We start from the raw sequence: 22,974 nt of genomic DNA, 5'->3' as shown, positions 1-22,974 counted from the left end.
TAATTTGTTTTTAAAATTAATTAAAACTAACTTAGATTTGATGTTAAAAATATATTGAATGTATTTAGAATTAATTTGATCATAATATAAAAACAATGAATTATTTTAATAGAATCTAATATAAAAAAACTTATCAAACATTAAACAATTATATATAAGTTTTAAAATATTGATTTGGTTTGATTTTTATCATTTAAAAGACAAGAAAATTGGAAGCCAAATAGATAAAGTCAATTTTCAAAATTTTCAAATGGAACCAACCTTTTTTATTATTAAAAATTAAACCAATATAACCGATTTTGATTGGTTTGTCCGTTTTTTCTCGGTTTTACTTACACCTCTTATTCAAGTCATGCTTTCTTCTTGGAGTAGGGTTAATTAACGTTTATTTTTTATCATCAAAATCATTTTTAAGAAACCTTGGATTAACAAATAATAAAAAATAAATAATACTATTGCTAAAAGTAATGATATTTTAAAAAAATGTAAGAATTACTTGCTAAAAGCAATAAATAATTTCTTAGATTATTAAGCCATTATCTTTTAATACTCGCATGACAATTATAAGACTTTGTTTGGGACGTATTTTTTGAAATAGTAATTAAAAATTGTTCTTTAATATTTTGTAAAACAAAAGTTTGTTTGACAACTTGAAATCTTCTCAATGTGCTTTCTATGTTTTTAAATATATTTTAAAAATAATTTTTATGTGTAGTGTTTTTTATTTAAACATATTCCACATTTATATTATTATTTTTTAAAATAATACTAAAAAAATAAGTGAAAATAAGTAAAAAAAATGTTATAAAAAAACCAGCATATTTTCTATTTTTAAGAACTTTTTTTATTTTATGATGGACAAACATATTGTAGACCCCCATGATCGGGTGCATTTCATACAACCTGTTTTGCCAAATGTCCGAATTTCAGGGAGCCACGTGGAGCTTGAAGACTGGTCACCAAGTAACACACCTGACCATTGAGAGGGAGCTGGTAGAAGCAATCAGAATAGGACACTTGTCAATAGGATATTCGAAGATCCTCAGGCCGTTATGGAGGAGCGTCTGGCAGCTGCAGTGAAGGGGTTGCTTTTTGGATGTGCTTGTGGGGGGATATGGCAGCTTTTCTGTTAGAGGAGAGGCAAGCTGCTTTTAAGCTTAGAGGAGAGACTACCGGATGAGAGAACAGAGAGAGCTCACTAAAGAGAGAAGAACCAGAGAGAGCTGCAGGGTAGTGGAGGCAGCAAGCAGCAGGGGTGAGGTGTTTTTAGTGCTGCCGTTAGAGATATTTTGGGGGAGGATACTTTGCTAGAAGAGAGGAAAAAACAGAGGGGAAGGGGATATAGAGTTTTTGGTGAGGGAAAGCAGAGAAGAAAAAGGAGAGAGAAAAGTAGAGACAAGAAACCAGAGAGGAAAGTTTGAGAACCAGAGTATTTGAAATCAGCTGTGAATAGGAGAGGAACGAGGATAAACTCACGGGTTTTCTGATTTATTTTTGCCAGAGAGGAGTTCTCCCAGGTGCGGGCATTGTGGTTTTTTCTGTTCATATTTCTCATTACACAATCTCTTATGCATTTTTTTTCCTGATGTTTTAGCTTTCATTCACTGTTGGGACATGTTTGCTATGTTGTTCTCTCATTTTCTTTGATTTCACTTGAGGCCATCATGCGCATGAATTCATATGCATCGTGTTTATGCTCTCTGCCATGCCCCTGTACATAGCCTATGGATTAATACCTGAAATAGGGTTCAATATGTTGGTTCTCTGGTATTTCTTATTTGTTCATTCCTTGAGATTTCCTTTGCTTTTACCCCTGCTCCTTCTTATTCCATACATGTTATTTTAAACTTGTGAGTTCACCGTTGAGTTGTGTGAGGCTGGAGGGGAATTTCTCCTTATTGTATGGCCAGTAACAAACATGAGATTGAGGGTCTGTGACTAATGATTGATATACGGATCCCCTTTGGCACCTGAAAGACCATGCTGGCCAAAGCTATTGCAAAGGAGATGATTTCGGCGTGGGTCCTATGGATGTAAAAGTGCACCTAGCCTCATTTCTATTTCTCCGTCCACCATACATATGTGCAGAGGAGTATAGAGAGAAGGGAGTATTCTTTTTGGAGATTTTCTGGGTTAGTGATTGTTTGAGAGCTTCGAAACGGCAAGGGAAGTGGGAGCAGTAGCCAGGCCGTGAGAGGGGACCGAGTCAAAGGGCCTTGGTCTCCTGAAGAGGACGTCATTCTGAGTCGACTGGTGAGTAAGTTCAGGGCCAGGAACTGGAGTCTGATCGCCTGTGGAATTGCTGGGAGATCCGGCAAGTCCTGTTGGCCGCGCTGGTGTAATCAGCTTGACTCATCTGTTAAGCGCAAGCCTATTACTAACGAGGAAGGTCTGAATAATTTGCTGAAACGCTTGAGGAATTGAGAAGTTGTCCTCGAATGACGCCGGCGGCAAAACACCTCCGCCATCACCACAGCGACCAGCTTCAGCGGCATCAGCAGGAACCTGTGGCATTTAATTTATCATCAGTAGGAATTACTAGGCGTTCTAATGTTAGTTCCAATCATCCAACATCTAGGCCTCTGACATTTAGTGATTCCTTGGACATTTCATTTTCCGAGCCTACAAGTGCATGAGTTTTTCAATACTCCCAAACTGGTTAAGGGTGTTTTTATATAAAAATCTGGTGATTTTGTATGGAGTTCTGATGAATAAGGATCCACAAGTGGACTTCAACGAGAAGCTTGATGAATATGCAGAAATGCAAGTGCATTGAAGAAAGTTTCAGTCATAAGGGGAAGAACAACTACAGCAGCAGCAAAGAGATTCAGGTGATACATCCTTGCCCATATCACAAGCAGGCCGAGTTTCGCTTTCCATGGATTCACGGGTTCCTGCCTCATTCATTCAAGAACCTAATAATCCATCCCAGGTACATAAGTTACGGTGCCCTGAGTAGGAACAGTGTGCCGTGCTCACAGCAGGGCGCGTCCTACTACAACGGCAGACCTGGCGCTCAAGCTAGCTCCTGCACTCGCGGCTGTAGTGCCACTACTCGCGCCGCCGCGGCCTTCCCTCATCACACCTTTGCAACTGCCACCACCAGGAACCACTTGGAGTCAGCCTGTATCCCCGTTTCATAATGAAACCTTCAAATCAGTGTTCCATTAGAGTGAAAACATGAAGTATTGCGCTGAACCCTGGCCATGTGGAATCCCATTGAAGTTTTAGCAATAAAGTAGCTAGGCCAGATTTAGTAAAGAAGATAAGGTGCGCTGATGAAACCATTGGAAGGTTTAAGTTTAATGGGGAAGAATACAATGATGAAACGCTCTGTGAGGTTTCATATGGAGATAGAACGTTTCCCTGTCCCTGGATCTGAGGAGGCTGCTCAGAAGCTCATATCTTTTGCCTGTAACATCAATGATAGCTCAACAGTTGAGAAGCTGCATCTAGTATGGTTAGTGGTCAGAATGAAGCTAAGCTTGGTTTTAATGTGATACAGCGTGGAGATACAGAAGTGTCACAAGAATTATATCATGTCGTCCGGGCTTGCATTGAAATAGAGGGAGGGGAAGATAACCTAAAAGTGGCTGGCATGCTCAAGACTTCATGAAGAAATGGTAAACGCGGTTAATGTGGGCCAGCCTCTTGATCTGAACCTTGTCTCACTGTTCAAAGGAGCCTGCAACTGTAGCCCATTTCAGAACTCACTCCCTGGGCCCACTCTACAGGCAGGTGTGCATGGCCACCTTTTTGCATGGCCACTTTTTGACCACGTGCCATATTCCAATTCATCCTTTTTATTTTATTTTTGAAAATAATCTTCCGAATCGTTTTCTTCAAATGTTTTTCTGGTTCTTTTTTAAATAATTCCAACTCTACATTTCTTAAATTTTTCATCCTTAGACATTTTTTTTTTAGGTTCTAAATACCTCATTCTTTTAATAAAATTTGCCGCCATTTTCTTCCAAGCAAGCCTTTTTCACATTTTATGTGATTTTCTAAAACGTTTTAAAAATAATTGTGAATTAATTTCCGTAATTCCGAATAATGGAATTTATGGAATTAATTCATGCTAAAACAAATGGGCTATGGTGGGGACCCGACATCAAATAAATTTTCTTCAAAATAAAAGTGAATTTGAATGAAAGGCTATGTGTGTTATTGATGCTTTCTTTATCTTGTTTGGTGACATAAGTGACATAGTTGTGATCATTATTGTGCACTAATCCCTTCTCTTGATAGCGCATATTGGTTCGCCACCCAGATACGTATTTTCTCACATCATGGTCACTCCTCATGCTCATTTTGATTATTCTCTATGCATGCTCTTATTTTCATATGTGCAAGTTTGATTTGAGTATTCGCTAATTTCCTCATTGATTGTCACGTCAGCTTCAGTCTATTAGTAAAGACCCGACTTTAGGGACTTAGAGGGGTGCTACGGTCTTTACCGTACCTTCCCGATGAGTAACCTGACCCCTGAACCCGATCCGGTTTTTCACAGACCGCCTTTTCCAAAATAAGGAGTCACACTTAGGGTTTTTCTTTCTTATTTTGTTTACCCTTTAAAAATAAAACAAAAATAAATGGCGACTCCAAGTCATTTTTCTAATAAAAAAAATCAAATTTTTAAATAAAATAAAAATCGAGCTCGCTATCGAGTGGGAAACGCATGAGCACGAAATGCGGGGGTCCACACATATTTTCCTTTTTTTTTATTTTAAAAAATAGAGAATGGTTTTAAAAAATTATTATCAAATATGACTTAAAATTTGCATTTATTATAATGCTAAAATGTATGAGTTTATTCGTGAGACGCTGTTTAGTAATTTAATTTAGCATTTTTATAATCTTTCAAGTTATTTTTTTCTAAAAGCGACCGTACTTTTCCGGAAAGTCCCCGCCGGAAGGCAGGCTCGATACCGCAAGGCTTGACCAAAGACCTTAATAAAACAGAGGACGGGATTTTTCTCAAAACGACGTCGTCTTCGTATCCTCATATCACATTCCACGCCCAGAGGCCAAGAACCAAAAAAATTAGGGCTTCTGATCACCCGATCAGCGATGGCGATGCAAACTGGTGTAGGGGTTTCAAAGATCCTGATCCTGGTTGGAGCAGGTAATTAAGGGATTATCCATTTCCATTATCACCTCAATTCTTCGTTCAGTCCAGTTCTCATCTTCTTATCTTTGCTTTACTTTCTTCCTACAGGATACACCAGTACGATCTTGCTCAAGAACGGCAAATTGTCGGATATATTGGGTGAACTTCAGGTAATTTTATTTTAGATTTGTTATATTGGGTTACTGTTTGTTGTTTAAATTTGGCCATTATTCTTTATTTATTGATAATTGCACATCAATGAAGAAAAACAAATTTTCTTCTTCTTATTACTAGTTTTTTTTTTTGTATAAATATTACTTATTTATTTATTTTTTTTGGGAATTTAACGGTCTGTTTGGCTTATAAGAAAATTGGGAAAAAGAGAAAAGGGGAGCCTTGACATATTGTGTTGGTTTGGGTATCGAATGATACGTTTTAATTTCTTGTGTTTTCACAAGTTTCCCAGCGAACCAAACAAAGCATTAGTAACATGATTTACACCCTCTATGTGCCGTAACAATTGGTTTCTATTTTTTATGGGCAGTCGTTGGTGAAAGGATTGGAGAAAAAAGGGGATTCATCAAATGGTGAAGCTGACTATTCTGATGCTATTGCTGCCCAGGTATGTTTACGGGAAAGCAGTGTAGTACTAGAAAGAAAGAATGGTTCAAGTCAAATAAAACTTCCTTTTAGCACTTTTTTTGATCTAAACTTTCAGTTAGGATAATCATCAACAACTACAATTACAACTCAAGTGGGAAACAAGCCAAATTCCCAATTCAAATTTCAGTTTTCAGTTAGCCTTCCCTCCAGACTTAAACCAACCAACCACTCTACCATAGATTTAGTCATCTTCTCCATCAAATTCTGAACCAGCGGTTGGTTTGTCTCTCAGAGTCACTTAGCAGTCAGCATGTACCTTGTCTGCACACAGTTCGCCCTCTGTGGTCTAGTCCTTGCTGGCATCACAACTTCATTTGATTCCCCTCCTGAGCTGCTGTTTAAAGTAGAAGCAGAGCCTGAATTTTCTTTGGTTTCAGCTGTCTCATCTTCTTCCCCAGTACTGCTGCCCAGCACAGATCCACTTTTCTTGTTAAATGGTGATGCCCTCATCTTCCTCACCTTCTTCTCTGGAGAGATTCCCAAGGTCTCTGCCGGTTTGAAGATTTCAGTTAGCAGTGTCTGGCCCAGTAGCTGAGGCTGCTGCTTGTTGGCTGCTCCTCTCTTGTTCTTTGCAGTAGCAGCAGGCTTACCAGCAGCTGCCTTGGCATTTGCAGCGGGTTTTCTGCCTCCCTTCTTTTTTGTGTCCAGGGCAGATACTTCTTCCACCTCAAAATTTTCATCATACATCATCATCAGAAATTTCCGTGAAAGAGGCCAAGGGCTTTTTCTGTGCTGCAGCCCTTCTGCTGGGTTCTTTCTTCCTAGCTGCTGGCAGTTGTGGAACTTCAGTTTCCATAGCTGCAGATCCATCAGGAGAAGACTCTTTTAGCACTTAGTTTAAGGATCATGCTGACTTATATAAATTGATTCATCAAACTTGCTATTATAATTTTTTTTTTCCTGGGATGCAGTGTGTTTTTTGAATTGGTATTTCCTCTGGGGTGTTGGGTTTAAGTGTAGATCAATAGATTCAGTAGTAGAATATGTGCTTCCTGTTGGGATATTTATTTTCTGCAACTTCATGCATCCTTTTTTTTTTTTCATTTGTTTATTTTGTTTTGCTGGATGTCCCGTGTGACTATCTTATAGGTCCGTCGGTTAGCAATGGAGGTCAAACAACTTGCCTCAGCTCGACAGATAACTGTTCTAAATGGGAATTCTGGCCAAATTGGTACTATATATTTAAATAATTCTTACAATTTTCCACCTCTGTTTAAGATGCTCAATGGATAACTGTTGCAAATTTTTACTTGTGGATACTCATGTCATGTTTTTTCTCTTGCACACATGGCATTTTTCTGGTCAAGTCTGTTGTTATTGATTTAACATAATCCTTTTTTATTGTCTTATCAGGCAACATAACATCACTTGCAATCCCAGCTGCCACCTTGGGGGCATTGGGATATGGTTACATGTGGTGGAAGGTATGATAATAAGTTGTGGATATTTTTCCTCGTTTCTCTTTTGCTTGGGGAAAGTGTAGTGAAGGGGCACCCCTGTTACAGGTTGTCAGTTATTAAAAATAACAAAAAAGCACCATGTTTAGGATTTATTTTGGGGTTTTGTGAAATCCATCATGTTTTAGACGATCATTGTTGCATGATTATGTAAAAGACAAAAGAACGTATTTGATAACCAAATGAAAATTAAATGGGAAGAAGAAAGCAGGAACAAAAAACAGAGACACCTTTCAAGTAATTCAGTGTTTCCACCTTTCATTCTTGTCGAATTCCTTACATTTCTTGATAAGAACAAATTGACATGTTGCTGGTAATTTTGATTCACCAGTGGATATGGCAAAATTACGTTTTGAAAATTGAAAAAGAACTGCTATCTTCAAATTGGCCAATTTAGGATTAAATGACATGAGTCTGGATTGTCAAATACACTTTAGGAAAATAAATCTGAAGGATTCTACAGATCACAGAGAGGAGCTCAATCTTTGTGGAGTTTGGCAGCCTAAGAGGATCCAATCTGAATCAACATGTTACTGGTAATTTTGATTCACCAGTGGGTATGACAAAATTACGTTTTGAAAATTGAAAAAGAACAGCTCTCTGCTAATTGGCCAATTTAGGATTACAATGACATGACTCTGGATTGTCAAATAGGGTTTAGCAAAATAAATCTGAAGGATTCTACAGAGCACAGAGAGGAGCTCTAGTCACCCAATCTTTGTGGAGTTTGGCAACCTAAGAGGATCCAATCCAAGTGGTTTTTTTTTTTGATAAATCCAATCCAAGTGTTCCTTTTCTGTTTTTCTTTGATTCATAATCTTTTTTGAAATAGACATTTAAATCATATTTTTACTTAAAAATCTTAAAATAAATTCCCAATCTATTTTTTTGAATTCATAGTTATTCCTCAACAGTCCCAAATTGATCATCAATTAAACTTTAGATGAAGATTCAAATCCACAAATATTCTTCACAATTTTCAAAGGAATGCTTTTCATCTTATCAGTGAGTTCCTATTTTCTTTAAGTTGGTGCTTGGTCTAAAAAGTCAATGTGAAAAAAAATGAGCTCATTTCAGAGGTAGATGTTTTGAATGTAGATTTGTTAGTTTTCCTGCATGGTTGTAAGGTTGGAAAGTTGTTGTCTACTTGGATTTGTGTTGGAGGCTGCTTGTGTGAGGAATTTAGTTGAGGATTACCTTAAGAGGGGACTTGTCTCTTTAATGCCTATTAGTCGGGGTGAATTACACATAAAATGTATCATTGCCTACCTGCTAATCTATTTATTTCTTATTTTATGATTCTAGTGGTCTACATTAGGCCTAAAGGTTTAAATTGCTTTCTTTTGAGATTAATGGAGTGCAAAATTCACTAGGTTAGGTGGTAAATTGTTTTCTTTTGATAAGGTCATTGGTGGCTTGTGTATTAGAAGCTTGTTGGTAACTTGGTGCCCAATAAAACCTTGTTTGGTAAGTGGTTAATTGTCTTGATAAGCCATTTGGTAAGTCTGGTAGTGTTGGCCTTCGGAACACTATTAGAAGAAGTAGGTTGCTTTGATATTTAATTCAAGCATTTTTGTGATCAATGAGACTAAGACTGGGTTTTAGGATGATGCACATTATGGGAGGTACACCTTGGAAGATTATTTTGTAGATTTGCCCAACATTGCTGCAACAAAGTTGCTTGGTTGATTTTCTTTTGCGCCATGAGGAGGGTAGTCAGGGTTGTTGAATCCTTGATCCTGATGAGTTTTACAATTGGGATTTGTAGTTAGTAGAGTTGTTTTAGAGTTTATTCACTCTGCAGTGATTGTTGGTGGGAGGAAAAGTAGCCTAATGTGGGATTGTCCCAATGAAAGTGCTTTTCTATGAATTTTTTCCACAAATGGTTTTGCTTGGAGACTTTTTATACATTTTTGGCTAGGAACATGGTGGTACTTATGCTCCTTCCAAGAGTTGGGATAGTTGTTTTTTTTTTTCTAATAAGTAAAATTGGGATTGTTTTTTTTAATAATACATTTGGGAAGCAATCAAGGAGAAAATGCTAATGATTGGCCAACTTATAAGGGATGAGATTCTTCCTAATTTGCTACTCAATGGGGGAATTAGCAAAACATATCCTGATTCATTGCACATGAATGTGTAGTTTGTGGTCTTTGTTATTTGCTCTATTATAGTTTCATTGGGTTTTGCCTCCCTTTTTTTAAGGAGACCTTGGATAGTTGGCATGATAACTTTATTGGCAACAGAAGGAAGAGCATGGGGTGGATGATCCCTTTGTACTTATTTGCAGTATTTGGAAAGAGTGGAATTGATTTTTTTTTTTTTAATTGTTTAGAGCGTCTAAGGTGGTGTTGGAAATATCTTTTTGCTTGGTCAAGGGGTTATTTTGGGGATTGATTGAAAGTTATCTTCCTTTTTTTCTTTTTTGGTAGACAATAAAAGAAAATATATTAGAAGTGCTTAAAAGAAGATGCACCAAAGCATACATGATGTATCAAAAGGCTAACCAAGGAAAGAGCCAAAAAAAAAAAAAAAAAAAAAACTCTCTCCTTACTTGAAACTTAACTAATTTACAAAGCCTACCATAGATGTAGAATGATTCTCTATTATACTTGTACCAATTCCTAAAAATAGACAAAATGAAATTTTATTTGATTGCTTGGTCCAACCATCTGATGTCATTAAAAAACTTCCTATTTCTTTCCTTCTATAAGGTCTAAAACAGGCACAAGGCAGTAGCCCTCCAAGTGTTTTCTGCTTCTTCCCCACAAATGAGTTGTACCAATTCAAGAGGTTTCCTTTAACTCTAGAGTGTGTCACCTATACATGCCAAATAGAGAACAAATTAAATGCCACGACATTCTTGCATTGGAACAATGAAGGAGTAATTTATGAGCCGATTCTTCATCACCTTTGCATGTATAACATCTATTTGGCAAAATCCATACTTTCCTTTGGAGTTGATCTAGAGTCAAAATCATTTTCCATGTCGCTTTCCATGCAAATAACCCTACTGTCCCAAGAATTCCAAATTATGCTTTTGTAGGAAAGGAATCTCTTCTTCCTTTGGCTAAGGAGGCAAAGAGTATCCAATAGAAAACTTGCCACATTTGATTTCCTTCTCGTTCAACCTATCTTCCTTATCACCTCTAATTAAACATATATGCACTTTTTGTAAAAAGATTTCTCCTTCTTCAAGTTCCCAATTATTGAATTATAATAAAAAATGGGGACTCAATTAACCCCCCTCCTTAAAGTGCTCCCATGTCTTTACTACCCAATCATCTTTGGTGGCTTTTACAGAAAATAATATTGGGCAAGACTCTTCCACAAAAAAGCTTGAGGCTTTGACACAATTAAGGTTGTGGGATGCAAAGGAAAGGGAAAGACCTTTTACAATGGAGGAATGTGAGGTTAGAAGGGGGATGGTGGACGATTTTAAAAAATGGGTAGAATTGGAGGAAATCTCTTAGAGACAAAAATCAAGAGAACTTCGGCTAAAAGAAGGGGATAAGATTACTAGATTTTTTCATAAAATGACCAATGCTCGTCAAAGGAGGATTTTTCTGGACTAGTTAAGGGTGAATGATGTATTGCTTTTTGGGGAGGACATTATTAAAGAAGGTGTAGCAAATGCTTTCCACATGGTTCTATCCAAGGCAGGGAAGTGGAGGCCGAACATTGATGGGTTGGTGTTTGATTCCTTAGCTAGTGATGATTCCCAAGCTCTAGAGATTCCCTTCTCTGAAGAGGAGGTCTTTGCAACTTTATCTTGCTTAAGTGGTGATAAGGCCTTTGGACCGGATGACTTCTCCTTGGGTTTTTGGCAATTCTGTTGGGACTTTGTGAAACAAGAGGTTATGGGGGTTTTAGAGAAATTCCATGAGCTAAAGACCTTTAAGAGGAGTTTAAACGCCACATTTCCAGTTTTGGTGTTGCAGAAGATTTAAAGGACTTTAGACCTATTAGCTTGGTAGGAGGTTTATACAAGCTCTTCGCTAACAGACTTAAAAAGGTGGTGGGAAACTTAGTCTCAGATTTTTAGCATGTTTTTGTGGTGGGGAGGCAAATTTTGGATGTTGTTGTGATAGCAAACGAGGCCATTGATTCCGAAGTTAAAGGCAACTTGAGAGGAATCATTTGTAAGATCGGCATTGAAAAGAGTTATGACCATGTTAATTTGAGTTTTATCCTTGTGGTTTTGGAGAGAATGGGGTTTAGTTGCAAATGGATAAGATGGATTAGATGGTCTCTTTACAATATGTTTTTTTGTCCTGGTAAATGGATCCCCTTTTGGCTTCTTCCAAAGCTCTAGGGGTTTGAGAGAAGGAGGCCCCTTTGTCTCCTTATTTGTTCATCTTCATGATGAAGACTCTTTCTCACCTCCTTATCAGGGCAAAGGAAGGGGGTTTTATCGATGGCTTCTCGGTTGGAGAAAGAGATGATGTGGGAGTAGAGGTCTCTCATTTGTTATTTGCAGATGATACCCTCATTCTCTGTGATGCTAGTAAGGAGAAGTTAGAGTGTGTGAGCTGGGTTTTCATGTGGTTTGAAGCAATTTTTTGGCTAAAGATTAATCTAGAGAAAAGTGAATTGATTCCAATGGGGGAAGTCTAAAATTTGGAGGAGCTTGTTGTGGGTGCCCCTTACAAGTCCTTTAGGGTGTGGGAAGAGAGGCGCGGGGGCGGGGCGGGGGGTGGGAAGAACATTTCCAGAAAAGGGTTGCTTTGTGGAAGGGACAATATCTCTCAAAAGGCGGGAGACAGACACTGATAAAGAGTACCTTATCCGACTAATTGATTTATTTCATGTTTCTTTTTGTCATCCTTAAGAGGTTAGCTATTAGATTGGAGAAGATTTAGAGAGACTTCCTTTTGGGGGAGAGGAGGGGGCGCTTGTGGCCAATAAGCCACATTTGGTGAATTGGTCTATTGTTTGTTTGGATAAATGGAAAGGGGGATTGGGCATTAGAAACCTTTCGATCTTTAACAAGGATCTTTTGGGGAAATGGTCTTGGAGATTTATGAGTGAGGGCACCCTTTTCAAAAACAGATAATTGTTGGTAAGTATAGACAAGAAGAAGGGGGGTGGTGCACTAAAGAAGTGAGAGAGAGAGATGGAGTGGGGGTTTGGAAGACAATAAAAAATGAATGAGAGACTTTCAAAGATAAATCAAGCTTTAAGATTGGTTTTGGGAACAGGGTGAAGTTTTGGAAGGACAAGTAGTGTGGGGACATGCCTTTGAGGGACTCTTTTCCGGATCATTATTCTATAACTTCTTCAAAAGATGCTTGTGTGATTGATGTTTGAGACGATAGTAGTTGGGGTCCTAGGTTTATCCAATAGCTACATGATTGGGAGTTGGAGGAGGTAGATGTCTTTTTTAAGAGGTTGTATGATCACTCCATTTGTTTGGATATCGATGATATTATGGTGTGGATGGAGACAAAGAATGGTAACTTCTCAGTTAAGTCTTTTTACTCCTCCTTAGCAAGTAGGAGGGTGGAATCATTACCTTATGGCCCAATTTGGAATTCTTGGGTCCCTGTAAGAGCTAGTTTCTTTGTTTGGGAAGCAACTTAGGCCAAGATTTTAACTTAGGAGCAGCTCAATAGGAGGGGTTGGAGGATGTTGAATAGATGCTATATGTACAAAGTAGAAGAAGAAATAAGTGATCATATCCTCTTACATTGTCCAAAAGCACACATTTTGTGGCAATTGATTTTTTGCTTGATGTACAATTGGTGATGCACTATTTAGTGAGAGGGATGCTCTTGAGTTGGTGTGATTCCTTTATTGGCAAAAAATGAAGAAAAGGCTTGGAGGATTGCTATGTTATGCCTATTTTGGACCATTTGGAGGGAAAAGAATAGGAAAGTCTTTGAACTGGGAACGCTTAGACCAAACAATTAAAAGTTCTTTTTTGTATCATTTTTGGGATTGAGTTAGATTGTACATTGGGGATGGTTCTTTGTTGATGTTAGACTTCATAGACTAGTTAGGCCCTTTTTAGGATGCGGTTGGTGGTTTTTGTGTTTTTGCGCTTCTGGTTGCTTTGTATACGTTGTGTATACTTTTTTTTGTTAATACAATTTTCTTTTACCTATCAACCAAAAATAAAAAATAAAAAAAAATTATGAAGCAAGCCTTGCTTCTAATAGCCTCCCACCTGTTTCTAATTTTCTTCCACACCCCTACTTCATAGCCATCCCTCATACCCTTCGAATACCAACCTCCTTCCTTTACTCTATTCTTCCCTATCATGACATGTTTCTATGAGGACTCTTTGTCAGTTATGGATATCCACTTCTACTTGGTCTTGTTTAAAGTGGATCGATTATAAATGCCAAGGCCCTCGTCTTTTTTTTTTTTCCCTAAGTAGGCAATAGACCAATTAACCGAGTCCTTTTTTCAAGCTCTCACCCTGAAAAAAATATCTTTGGTTCTACTCTAGACTTTAGTTTATCCTTCTCAAAATAATGAACAAAGACATAAAATAGATTGGAAGACTTGATAATGAGCTTTTAATCATACTAAGTGTTCCTTTAGATAAATATTGCCTATTTCACAACACCAATCTTTTCAAAATCTCTCCTTTACTGCTTTCTACACCCATGATGATTTAGAGGGAGGACCAAATTGGTAGTTGGCAGCTTCCCCACTACATAACTCAATACATGGGGCGGGGATACCTCTCATAAAAAATCTTGGGAAAAACCTGAGGCCCAATTAGGTAGTTGGCAACTTCCCCACTATACGGCTCAACATAGAAGCTAATCCCTCCACATTAGTTAGTCCCCTAATTGGCAACTTCCAACTCAAATGTTTCAATTACCCTTGATTGGTGTCACAAAGAAATAGGGTATCATCGACAAGAAGACAAACAAAAGATAAGGCACTTTCATCCACTCTCCTCCCATTTGACCCACCTTAAATCCTGGAATTGAACTCCCTTCCCTAGCTCTACTCAGAATCTGATTGAGAGCCTTCATCGTCAAAATGAATAAGGGGAAATAGGATTTCCCTTCCTTAAACCCTTAGGGCTTTGAAAGAAGCCAAATGGGTTCCCATTAAATAGAACAGAGAAGTATGTGGTGGATATGCACCATATTATCCATGTAATCTGCTTTTGACCAAAACCATAATTAAGAATTCTCAGTTGATGTGATCGTACTCCTTTCTTGAAGTCGATCTTGCAGATAACCTCCATGTTGATGCTCTTTAACTTTAAATCAGTGGCCTCATTAGCAATAAGAATTGCTTTTTTTTTTGATAGACAAAGAGAAGAAATCAAATAAAAATACGCCAAAACAGGGGGCGCTCCATTAACAATAAGAATTGCATCTAGAATTTGTTTTCCTTTTACAAGAGCATGCTGATAGGTTGAAACTGCTTTTCCACTATTGTTTTGAGCCTATTTGCCAAAACTTTTTGTAAAAGTTTATACACTCCCCTTTCTAAAATTGATGGACTTAAGATCTTTCAAGTCTTCTACGTTGCCTTTTTTTGGGATCAAAGCCTAGAAAGTGACATTTAAACTTCTTTGGAAGGTGCCTTGATCGAAGAAAGTCACATGCTTAATATTGTTGAAGTTTCCAGAATGTTCTAATTTTTAGTTATCGAAATGGTAGTTTTCATGCTAAGAGATTAATTTGTTCCTTTATTTACTTATTCTCTCTCTCTCTCTCTCTCTCTCTCCCCTTGTCTCTCTTCTCCTTAAATGTATAGGGTCTTTCAATATCAGATCTTATGTATGTAACGAAGAAGAATATGGAAACTGCGGTTACAAACTTGAAAAAGCATCTGGAGCATGTCTCAGACGCTCTTTCTGTAAGTCTTAGTTTTGCTAATGTTGTCTTATTTTATATATGCTGCAAAGAAGCTTGTGTAAGGGTTTCCCTTTTTTCATTTAAGTGGACTAGATGTTAATCAGAAAAACATATGCGAATATCTATTTTACTTTTCTATGATATTGTTTTTGATTTTTATTTGGAATGGGTATGACTCTATTATGTCTTGTTTTTCACTTTTAGGGTGATTTTAGCAGTTACTGATTTGCCTATTAAACAAAAGAAGTTTTAGCAATTACTGATATTTCTGAGGCCCTTCAAAATACTGTACTGTTGTGTTGTCTATAGTAGGTATCCTTCACATGTCAAAAGGTGAGCACATCAGATACTTTGAAAAGAAGCACATTCTTTGTGTTCCAAACAGTTTAGATATTTTTTATGAGTTGTTCACAATTGGTTTTTTCAACAATGTGTGGATGTTCATGCTATAGTTCATTTTTTTCTGGATGATCATTAGTTATGATGATTCATGTATGGACATGTTATATTTTTGATATTGTGGGTCGCAATTCTTGGTTTTCTGTGGTCTCATGCATCATTCTCCTTGTTTCTTTGTAAAGGCTATACAATTTTCTTCAAAATTGATCAATGCCTTTGATCGATTATGTAGATTGGATGGGATCTAGATGAGAGAGGGAGCACTTTTTTGTATTTTCCCTCTTCCGTGCTATGCCTTTTGTTTCCCTTTGTACAACTTGTGTTCCTTGGTGTATAACTCTTTTTACTAATATATATCTTCTCTTTGATTGCTTATCAAAAAATTGTGTTATTTTTTATCCTTATGAATTAAGGCAGCATAGTATAGATTTGTTTTATTTTATTCTAGTTTATGTTTTGGATTGGTTTAAAATTGTACAAAAGTTTCCTTTCAAAAGAAACAGTTATTAAAGTAGCCTAAAAATCTTCATTGCTCTAACTATTTGTATTGGATTTTCCCATTAATATTGCTCTATAAACCTTTTATTGCATGTCAACATTTCAGGCTAAAAAATTAGTTTTCCTTGTTTTCAATAAAAATTGAGAAATTGAAAAGAGTTCGATAATAAGGATTTTGTTGTTACAAAGTGGGCTCTTCAATTTCATTAAAAGCAAGTGCACTAAATTTTTGCAAATGACTCTTTTTTTTTCTTGAGCCCTCTATGTTTAATTGATGATGCACAAATTCATATTTTAGCTTCCATTGTGTATCCTTTTTGCAGCACCAAGTGATACTTCATGACATCTCCTTTGATGCATTTTTGGTTTTTTGTTTGATTGTTTGTTTGTGGAGTGGGGGCATTAGGATGGGGCTCTAGACTGGGATGTTAATGTGAAGGATTGATGTAGTTAATGCCCAGTAGTTTTGCTCTCGGACTGGACCCTATGTTGCTGTCATCTGAAGTTTTTCTCAGTTGAATTGAGGAGATAAGTTGGAGAGTTTTGTTTCCAACTGATTTTTATTTCTAGCCTTTAACTTGTGACAATTTATTGAATTGATTATGAATTGTGGTGCATATATTATAATGAACCTCCCTTGTTATAACTTCGTAAATATCATGAAATTTGTATATAGCTTCTTGATTCTTGTAAATTCTTTTGGTGATCAGGCAACAAAAAGGCATTTGACACAGCGAATTGAGAATTTGGATGGAAAACTGGATGAGCAGAAGGAGATCTCGAAGTTAATTAAGAATGAGGTAGATCCAAAAATCTACCTCCCTTATTGTATTATTCCCTAATGAGTTTGTATCTTATATCTAAGAAACAACGTAAAGCAACAAAAAATAAAGTTTTTTTTAAAAAAAAGAAGAGTTTCAGAATATGTTTATCTTAATACCATGCACTCAGAATAATTAATTCTGGTGAAGCTTATTGAATAACAAACAGGCCTTTTTTTTTATGGGTAAATTTTTGTTCCCATTGGGACTTGAACCTGGAACCTTGCACAAACCCTCCCAACCCTTTAAAGCATTAAATTGTGATCTGCAACTGATTTAGATACAGGGAAACGTATCGAATACATAATAAGTATCCAAATCTTTGATGTGGTCATTTCCATGTTCTAAATTGATCTCAATTCAATTCAATTCAATAAGGATCTAGCATGATTTATTGCATTTTATTATAATACTATGTGCTATCATGGAATTTCTGCTTTTTAAAATTATTAACAGACTTGTGAAACAGGTTACTGAAGCTCGTGGTGATATTTCTCAAATTGGCTTTGACTTGGATTCACTACAGAGGATGGTCTCTGGATTGGTGAGGTTTTGTTTTGTTTTTTGTTTGTTTTTTTTTTTTTTTTTCTGATAAGTTGGGTTGATGAGTTTTATTTGGAGAAAAATTTCAAACTTCATACACAATCTCATTCAACAATGAGGCTCTATAAAAAGAAGGCTACAGTTGAGGCAGCACATAAACCAAAAAATAAAGAAGAAAAAATCATTAAATGAATGGACTGTACACTTAAAATATCATAAAAAATTTTGAGAAATATGTCTAGCTAATGTATTTGGGCTTTAAGAACAGAGATTGAGTAGGGAAAAGTAGCCTACTGAATCTCTGTATTAAATTTTTAGAAATTATGTCATCGCTGATGTATTTAATGAATGGACTGTGCATTTGAATACACCCCATGTTAGATCTGCATGTATATTTTTCACTAATAATTTTTTTTTCTTTTGTGAAGAATATTTTTTAGAAAAAAAAACAAATCTCCTTTGTAACCTTAAATCCACTTAATGGAGGAAGCAATGCTTCTATCTCTCACCAAAACTTGACCTTAAAATCCACTCCAAAAAGTAGGCGCTGCATGTATCTCTCACCCAATTTTTTATTTTTCATTTAGGATAATCAAGGAACCTTCCATGGCCAAGCCCTTAGGACTTTCCATGGGGACCCAAACCTTGGGGTGCTGACCACCCCGCAACAACTAGTACTGGCTAAATTCAGGGTATCATTAGTGGCAAGATTCGAACTTAGGACCATGTGCCACTTACTGGGACCACACTTCCCAATGTTCGCATTGACCAACTGGACTACCCTAGTGGGTGTATCTATCACCTAAAAGTAGGGCTGTGGATGCATTAATCACCTAGCGAACCTGTGACTTGCCAGGTTCTCCTGTGAATATGGGGCCTCTGTCATAGAGTGAGAGGAGCATTTGTTTGTACATAGCCTCTCTTTTCAAAATCCAAATCAAATGCCTTTTTCCTTGATATAAATCTAGGGTATCATGGGTAGATTGTGGCAAATCTCCAATAGATTGAACAACTTGAGCTAAGCACCCATTTTGTCTCAATGTGGTGTGGATATTAAACAGCTTTATTGGGTAGCTTGGCAGATTGTTAATTCAACAGTACACACTTAGCATATATTGATGTGTTTCTTTCTTCTGTTTTTTTTCTTAACATGTACTTTTTTCTCATTTCTTTTGCGAATCTTCTTTAATTCTTGTGAATACCTTTTGTTTTCAATTGCAGGATGGGAAGATAGGTTCATTGGAATATAAGCAGGTGAAATACCGTTTATATTGTTATCTGATTTGAAAAAAAGAAGCTATATTATTGTGGAACATGGTCAACACTTATATCTGTTTTCAATGCTTATCCTGGCCTGAGAAAAGCTTGCAATCCAAAAAATTTGAAGTACAAAAAAGAAAAAGAAAAATAAATATAAGGGATTGTATTCAAGAAGAGAACTTTATCTGGGCAATCAAGGGAAGATAATGCCTTTAGTAGTGGTTTTTAAATACATGAATGGCTTTGTTGGTTACAGGTAAACATCTGTAGAAGTGTGTCCTGCTTGTTGATTAAAGATTACCGTCTTATTTTGAGTGTGTTTTCTTTTTTGATTCAATATGTTTCATGCTCATAAAAAAGATTAATGTCTTGTCATTTCCTTTAAAATTTTTATCTTTCATATCCCCTTTGTATATAGGGTGTGCCCCCTTATATTAGGCACTTTTTAATACATCTCATTGAGTCATTTCTCTTACCTATCAAAAAAAAAAAAAAAATGAAAAAGAAAATTCATCTTTCACATCTCAAAGGAAGAAATATGAAAATACATCAGGGTGCCTCCCGGATAGCAGTAACAGGTCATATGATAAGAATCTTAAAGATGTTTATATTTCCTTTTATTGAGTTTTCATTAATGCTACTGAACTAAGAAAAAAGAAAGGAAGCAAGGAAACAAGGAATCCAGTGATTGGAAAGTTTAGAAAAAATGAGAGGGTAAGCTGCACAAATTGTGAGTCACAACACATGATGAATGCATGATTTCTTTAGAAGGGGCATTTTTTCAGTACATAGTTGGTAATGATGCGAAATAAAGGCAAATGGGTCCCTATGAAATCAATTGCTTATTATCCTGAAAATATTCAAAAATACTGAAATAACTCTTAGATCTGATGGCTACAAAATCCTAAAGTTACTGTTTGAATGAATAAGAGATGATTAGAACGGCCAACCTGAACTCTTTTTATCTACTGCTATGGTGAAGATCACATTAATTCTTAATAGCAAAATATCCAATACTAGTGTTTGGGAGATACAAATTGGAACTTATGATATCTAAATATTCTACTATTATCTTATTGTCTACAATATTATCCGTTGGCTGGTTTGATATATATATTAGATTGTTTATGGAAAAGCTCATATTTGCAGTGTAATCTCAGTGTGTCTTGTTATATTTACAATCATTTCTTGTTTTCTGCTGTGTTATGGTAATAATAGCCACCTGTTACATTATTATGTAACTTGCAGTTGCATCTGTGGTTTATGTTTTTCTCATAGTTGTCGGCTTGAGCATATGCTAACCTAATTTTGGCAAATAAGCAGAATTTTGCAGTTGAGGGTGTGGTGTACCTGTGCAACGCTGTTAATGGAAGAAGTGTACCAATGTCTGAAACTATGCTGGTTGGTATAAATTTCAAGTTTGCTATTGACTTTTAAGTGTAAAATAATTTCTTATTCACTACTTGCTATGCTTAAAAGAATTTTTCCATCTACCTTAGATTCAAGTTAAGATGCTTTTGTTCACTAGATGTTCAAACAGCAGTGCCTTAATGTAATTAGATAATATTATAATCCACATACAGCTGCACCTCTTTAATTCTCCTTGATAACATGCTCTGTGTGGGTCCTCAATGCATTCATTAACCACATGGTGTTTGATGCCAATGAGCATTGATGGCATGCCATCGTTATTCCCGTTGATCTGAAGTCCAATCTTTTCCCCATCAATCTAAAGCATATTTTTATATTTAGTATTGAACACATCTGGATATCTGGATTAATTTCTGGTTATTTACCTGACCTGTTAAAGAATACAGTTTGAATTCATTTTTACATTTTTTTTACTCTCAAATGTGGTGTCATATCTGGGAGATTCCTCATCTAGATGTTCTCACTGATCACATCCTTTGTTCAACATCTTCTTTCAGAAACAGCTTAAACTGCCTGGCAAGTCCCACGGTTTACTCACATCTACAGAAGCTCCAAGTTTCCAGGTATCCCTCTTTCTGACTTCAAAAATAATTGTTAGATGCTCCATGATCTCAATTGACAATCTGGTGATAATAATACACAGTTATTGAATGTGCAAATTGATGACCTTGTCATCTTCTGTTTTACATGAATGGTGCCATTTTCAAATGGTTAGAGCTTAGGTTTATGCATAGCTGTTTGCTTCACAAGAGTCATTCCATTTCCATTTTATAAGTGGGCTGGCCTGCCAAGCGGGTGGTTTGGTATCTGGTTATTTCAGTGAAAGCTTCTGTTACCACTTCATTGCAACATTTTTAAGTTGATGGGCTTGGTGAAGTCTTATACATCCTTTTCTTTTTTCCACTGAGGGTTTTGGAAGTAAACTCCGATTTGCTAGCTGGGGAAAGTAGAAATTATTTTGAAGGACATTCTTTAATCTCTGCTTTTCATGACATGAAAAATTTATAGAAATTACAAATGCTTTTGAAGGAGATTCTTTATTCTTTTCTTTTCACAACATGAAAAATAAATTTATGTTTCCCCAGTCCAGACTGCCTGGTTTAGGCATTTCAGTTGGTTGAATTGATATTATAGTTTGCAGTGCAACTCATGGTTCAAACTTCAAGTCAACCCACCTGGATGTATGCTTTCAAGTTTCATGGTACCATCAAGGGGTTAAGAAGCTGTTTATTGATTGTAGCTATGAGAAACTTGATACTTAAATGCTAGTTTGTGATTGTATGGATGTGTGGGTTGATGATGGTGTTTAGGTGTTTTTTTTCTTCTCTCGAGGCAATTAACATTTCTTTGACTTCATAAGCAATTCATGTCTTCTATGTTAATGCAGGGTCTTAAGGAGATCGCAGGCAGTATAATATCTGAAAATTCTAGATCTTCAAATGGTATCATGCAAGATGGTGTTGATAAATTGGATGATCAGCCAAGGAGCCTGACAAGGTTTGAATGAGATGATTTAATTTGACAGCATTTTCCCTATTTTCTGTGCTTGCAGCCACCTACATGCATATGTATTGGGAAATTGATACATGTGGTTTGCTTGTGGTTCAGAACCCACAACTGCACATAAAGCAACCTGTATAACAGATATCAATAAGCATGGATATATACTCCCATTGAGCATCTAGCTTGGGCACGATGTTTGCATTTGCTTAAAATTTTGCCTGCATTTTTTGGTTGTAAATTCATTTTTACAAGAATGCTGTGTAATTAGGAAAAAAAAAACACCATCTGATAAAAGCACTCCTATTCTGTCCTAGAACACTTTATCAAAACCCTTTTATTTGGTCAGTCAACAACAGTCTAAAACATTGTATAAGCTTTTCTGGGTGGAGAGAAACTGAACACGAGTGCTCTCTTTGTGGTGATTACTTACTTCCTGGTGGGACAGGTTACATTGTTCATGTCAGACCAGTTATGGTGGTTTATATGATTTGAAGCTACATCTCACTATATGACTTTGCTTTTAATGAATTTGGATTTGATAATACTCTTTGCATCTTCTCACGGTTGTCCACCTAACATATCTTTTTTGCAGGACTTTTTCTGTGAAGTGTTGAATACAGCATTACTAAATAAGAGCACCTCGGCATGGCTGTGGGTTACCTTTGTACATTTGACAAATTGTTGGGTGACATTTGTCACCCCATCGAGTAAAATATGATACATAAAAAGAAATCATGGAGATAATGGTTTCTCTCTTGATTCGTTTTCTATGTGCTTGTTTGACAGTATAATACTATAATGTAACCATCATGCTGATGAAGCATGACTGTTGGGACTTTTTGGGGGACAAAATTGGCATTCTATTTAATTCCTTTACCCAGTCACCAGGATTTCCTGCTTTTAACTTACGTTCTGTTTTCTGAATTCCGAAAGTAGAGGAAATATTGTGCTGGACATCGAACAAAAAATGAGTGTTTTGTTTTGCTTCCTGAATTTGATTTGGACAAATCATCCAAACATAACTTATATATATGTATATATATATAAATATTTATTATAGAAATTATTAGATAAATATTTATTTTAAAAGAAGCGTGAAATGGAATTAAAATTATTGAACATATTTATATTTCTTTTTATGTTTAATATAGTGATTTTTTTTTTCTTTTCATGTGTGATAAAAGAAAAAAATAATATAAAAAAAAGGATAATTTAATCCCTATATTAAATAATTAGATATTTTCCAAAAATTAAATACACCAACCTTGTCTCTCCCCCGAGCTCACTCGATGGTGGGGGCATACCGTATACCCTAGAAAGACCATGAGAAGAGAAAAGAGTTTTCTTAATTAATCACACGTTTTAATTTTGTTAGTGCCACGGGTAGGTGAGTGGTTACGGGGGTGGACTGGATTTCTTCATGTCCCCGCCTTTAATACTATTTTATAGAGGGGTTGCGA

The 22,974-nt window shown here is 36.3% G+C and overlaps 1 protein-coding gene across 2 annotated transcripts; it reads left to right on the top strand.

The window, feature by feature from the left end:
• The first annotated feature begins 4,988 nt into the window (after window positions 1–4,988).
• LOC117917072 lies at window positions 4,989–22,398 on the top strand. 2 transcript variants are annotated; one of them, XM_034833302.1, is made up of 13 exons: window positions 4,991–5,125; window positions 5,219–5,280; window positions 5,655–5,732; window positions 6,863–6,944; window positions 7,127–7,197; window positions 14,959–15,060; window positions 16,667–16,756; window positions 17,247–17,321; window positions 18,542–18,574; window positions 19,904–19,981; window positions 20,509–20,574; window positions 21,399–21,508; window positions 22,107–22,398. In XM_034833302.1, the coding sequence occupies exons 1-13, from the start codon at window positions 5,071–5,073 to the stop codon at window positions 22,126–22,128; spliced, it is 924 nt and encodes a 307-aa protein (XP_034689193.1). In that variant the 5' UTR covers window positions 4,991–5,070; the 3' UTR covers window positions 22,129–22,398. The 2 variants fall into 2 exon arrangements, with proteins under 2 accessions (XP_034689199.1, XP_034689193.1); XM_034833308.1 differs by lacking the exon at window positions 14,959–15,060 and having other exon boundaries at window positions 4,989–5,125.
• The last annotated feature ends 576 nt before the right edge of the window (window positions 22,399–22,974 follow it).

This window comes from Vitis riparia, chromosome 1 (genome assembly GCF_004353265.1).
Source record: "Vitis riparia cultivar Riparia Gloire de Montpellier isolate 1030 chromosome 1, EGFV_Vit.rip_1.0, whole genome shotgun sequence".
NCBI classification, from domain to species: Eukaryota; Viridiplantae; Streptophyta; class Magnoliopsida; order Vitales; family Vitaceae; genus Vitis; species Vitis riparia.
The sequence above is the reverse complement of the archived record's forward strand: the minus strand, read 5'-3'. Positions and strand labels throughout refer to the sequence as shown.

Bases quoted from the DNA above. Each gene is read 5' to 3' on its own strand.
- LOC117917072 (XM_034833302.1), top strand. From the start codon at position 5,071: ATGGCGATGCAAACTGGTGTAGGGGTTTCAAAGATCCTGATCCTGGTT. The intron at 5,281-5,654 runs GTAATTTTATTT...TTTTATGGGCAG, and splicing joins ATATATTGGGTGAACTTCAG to TCGTTGGTGAAAGGATTGGA. The intron at 21,509-22,106 runs GTTTGAATGAGA...TCTTTTTTGCAG, and splicing joins CAGCCAAGGAGCCTGACAAG to GACTTTTTCTGTGAAGTGTT.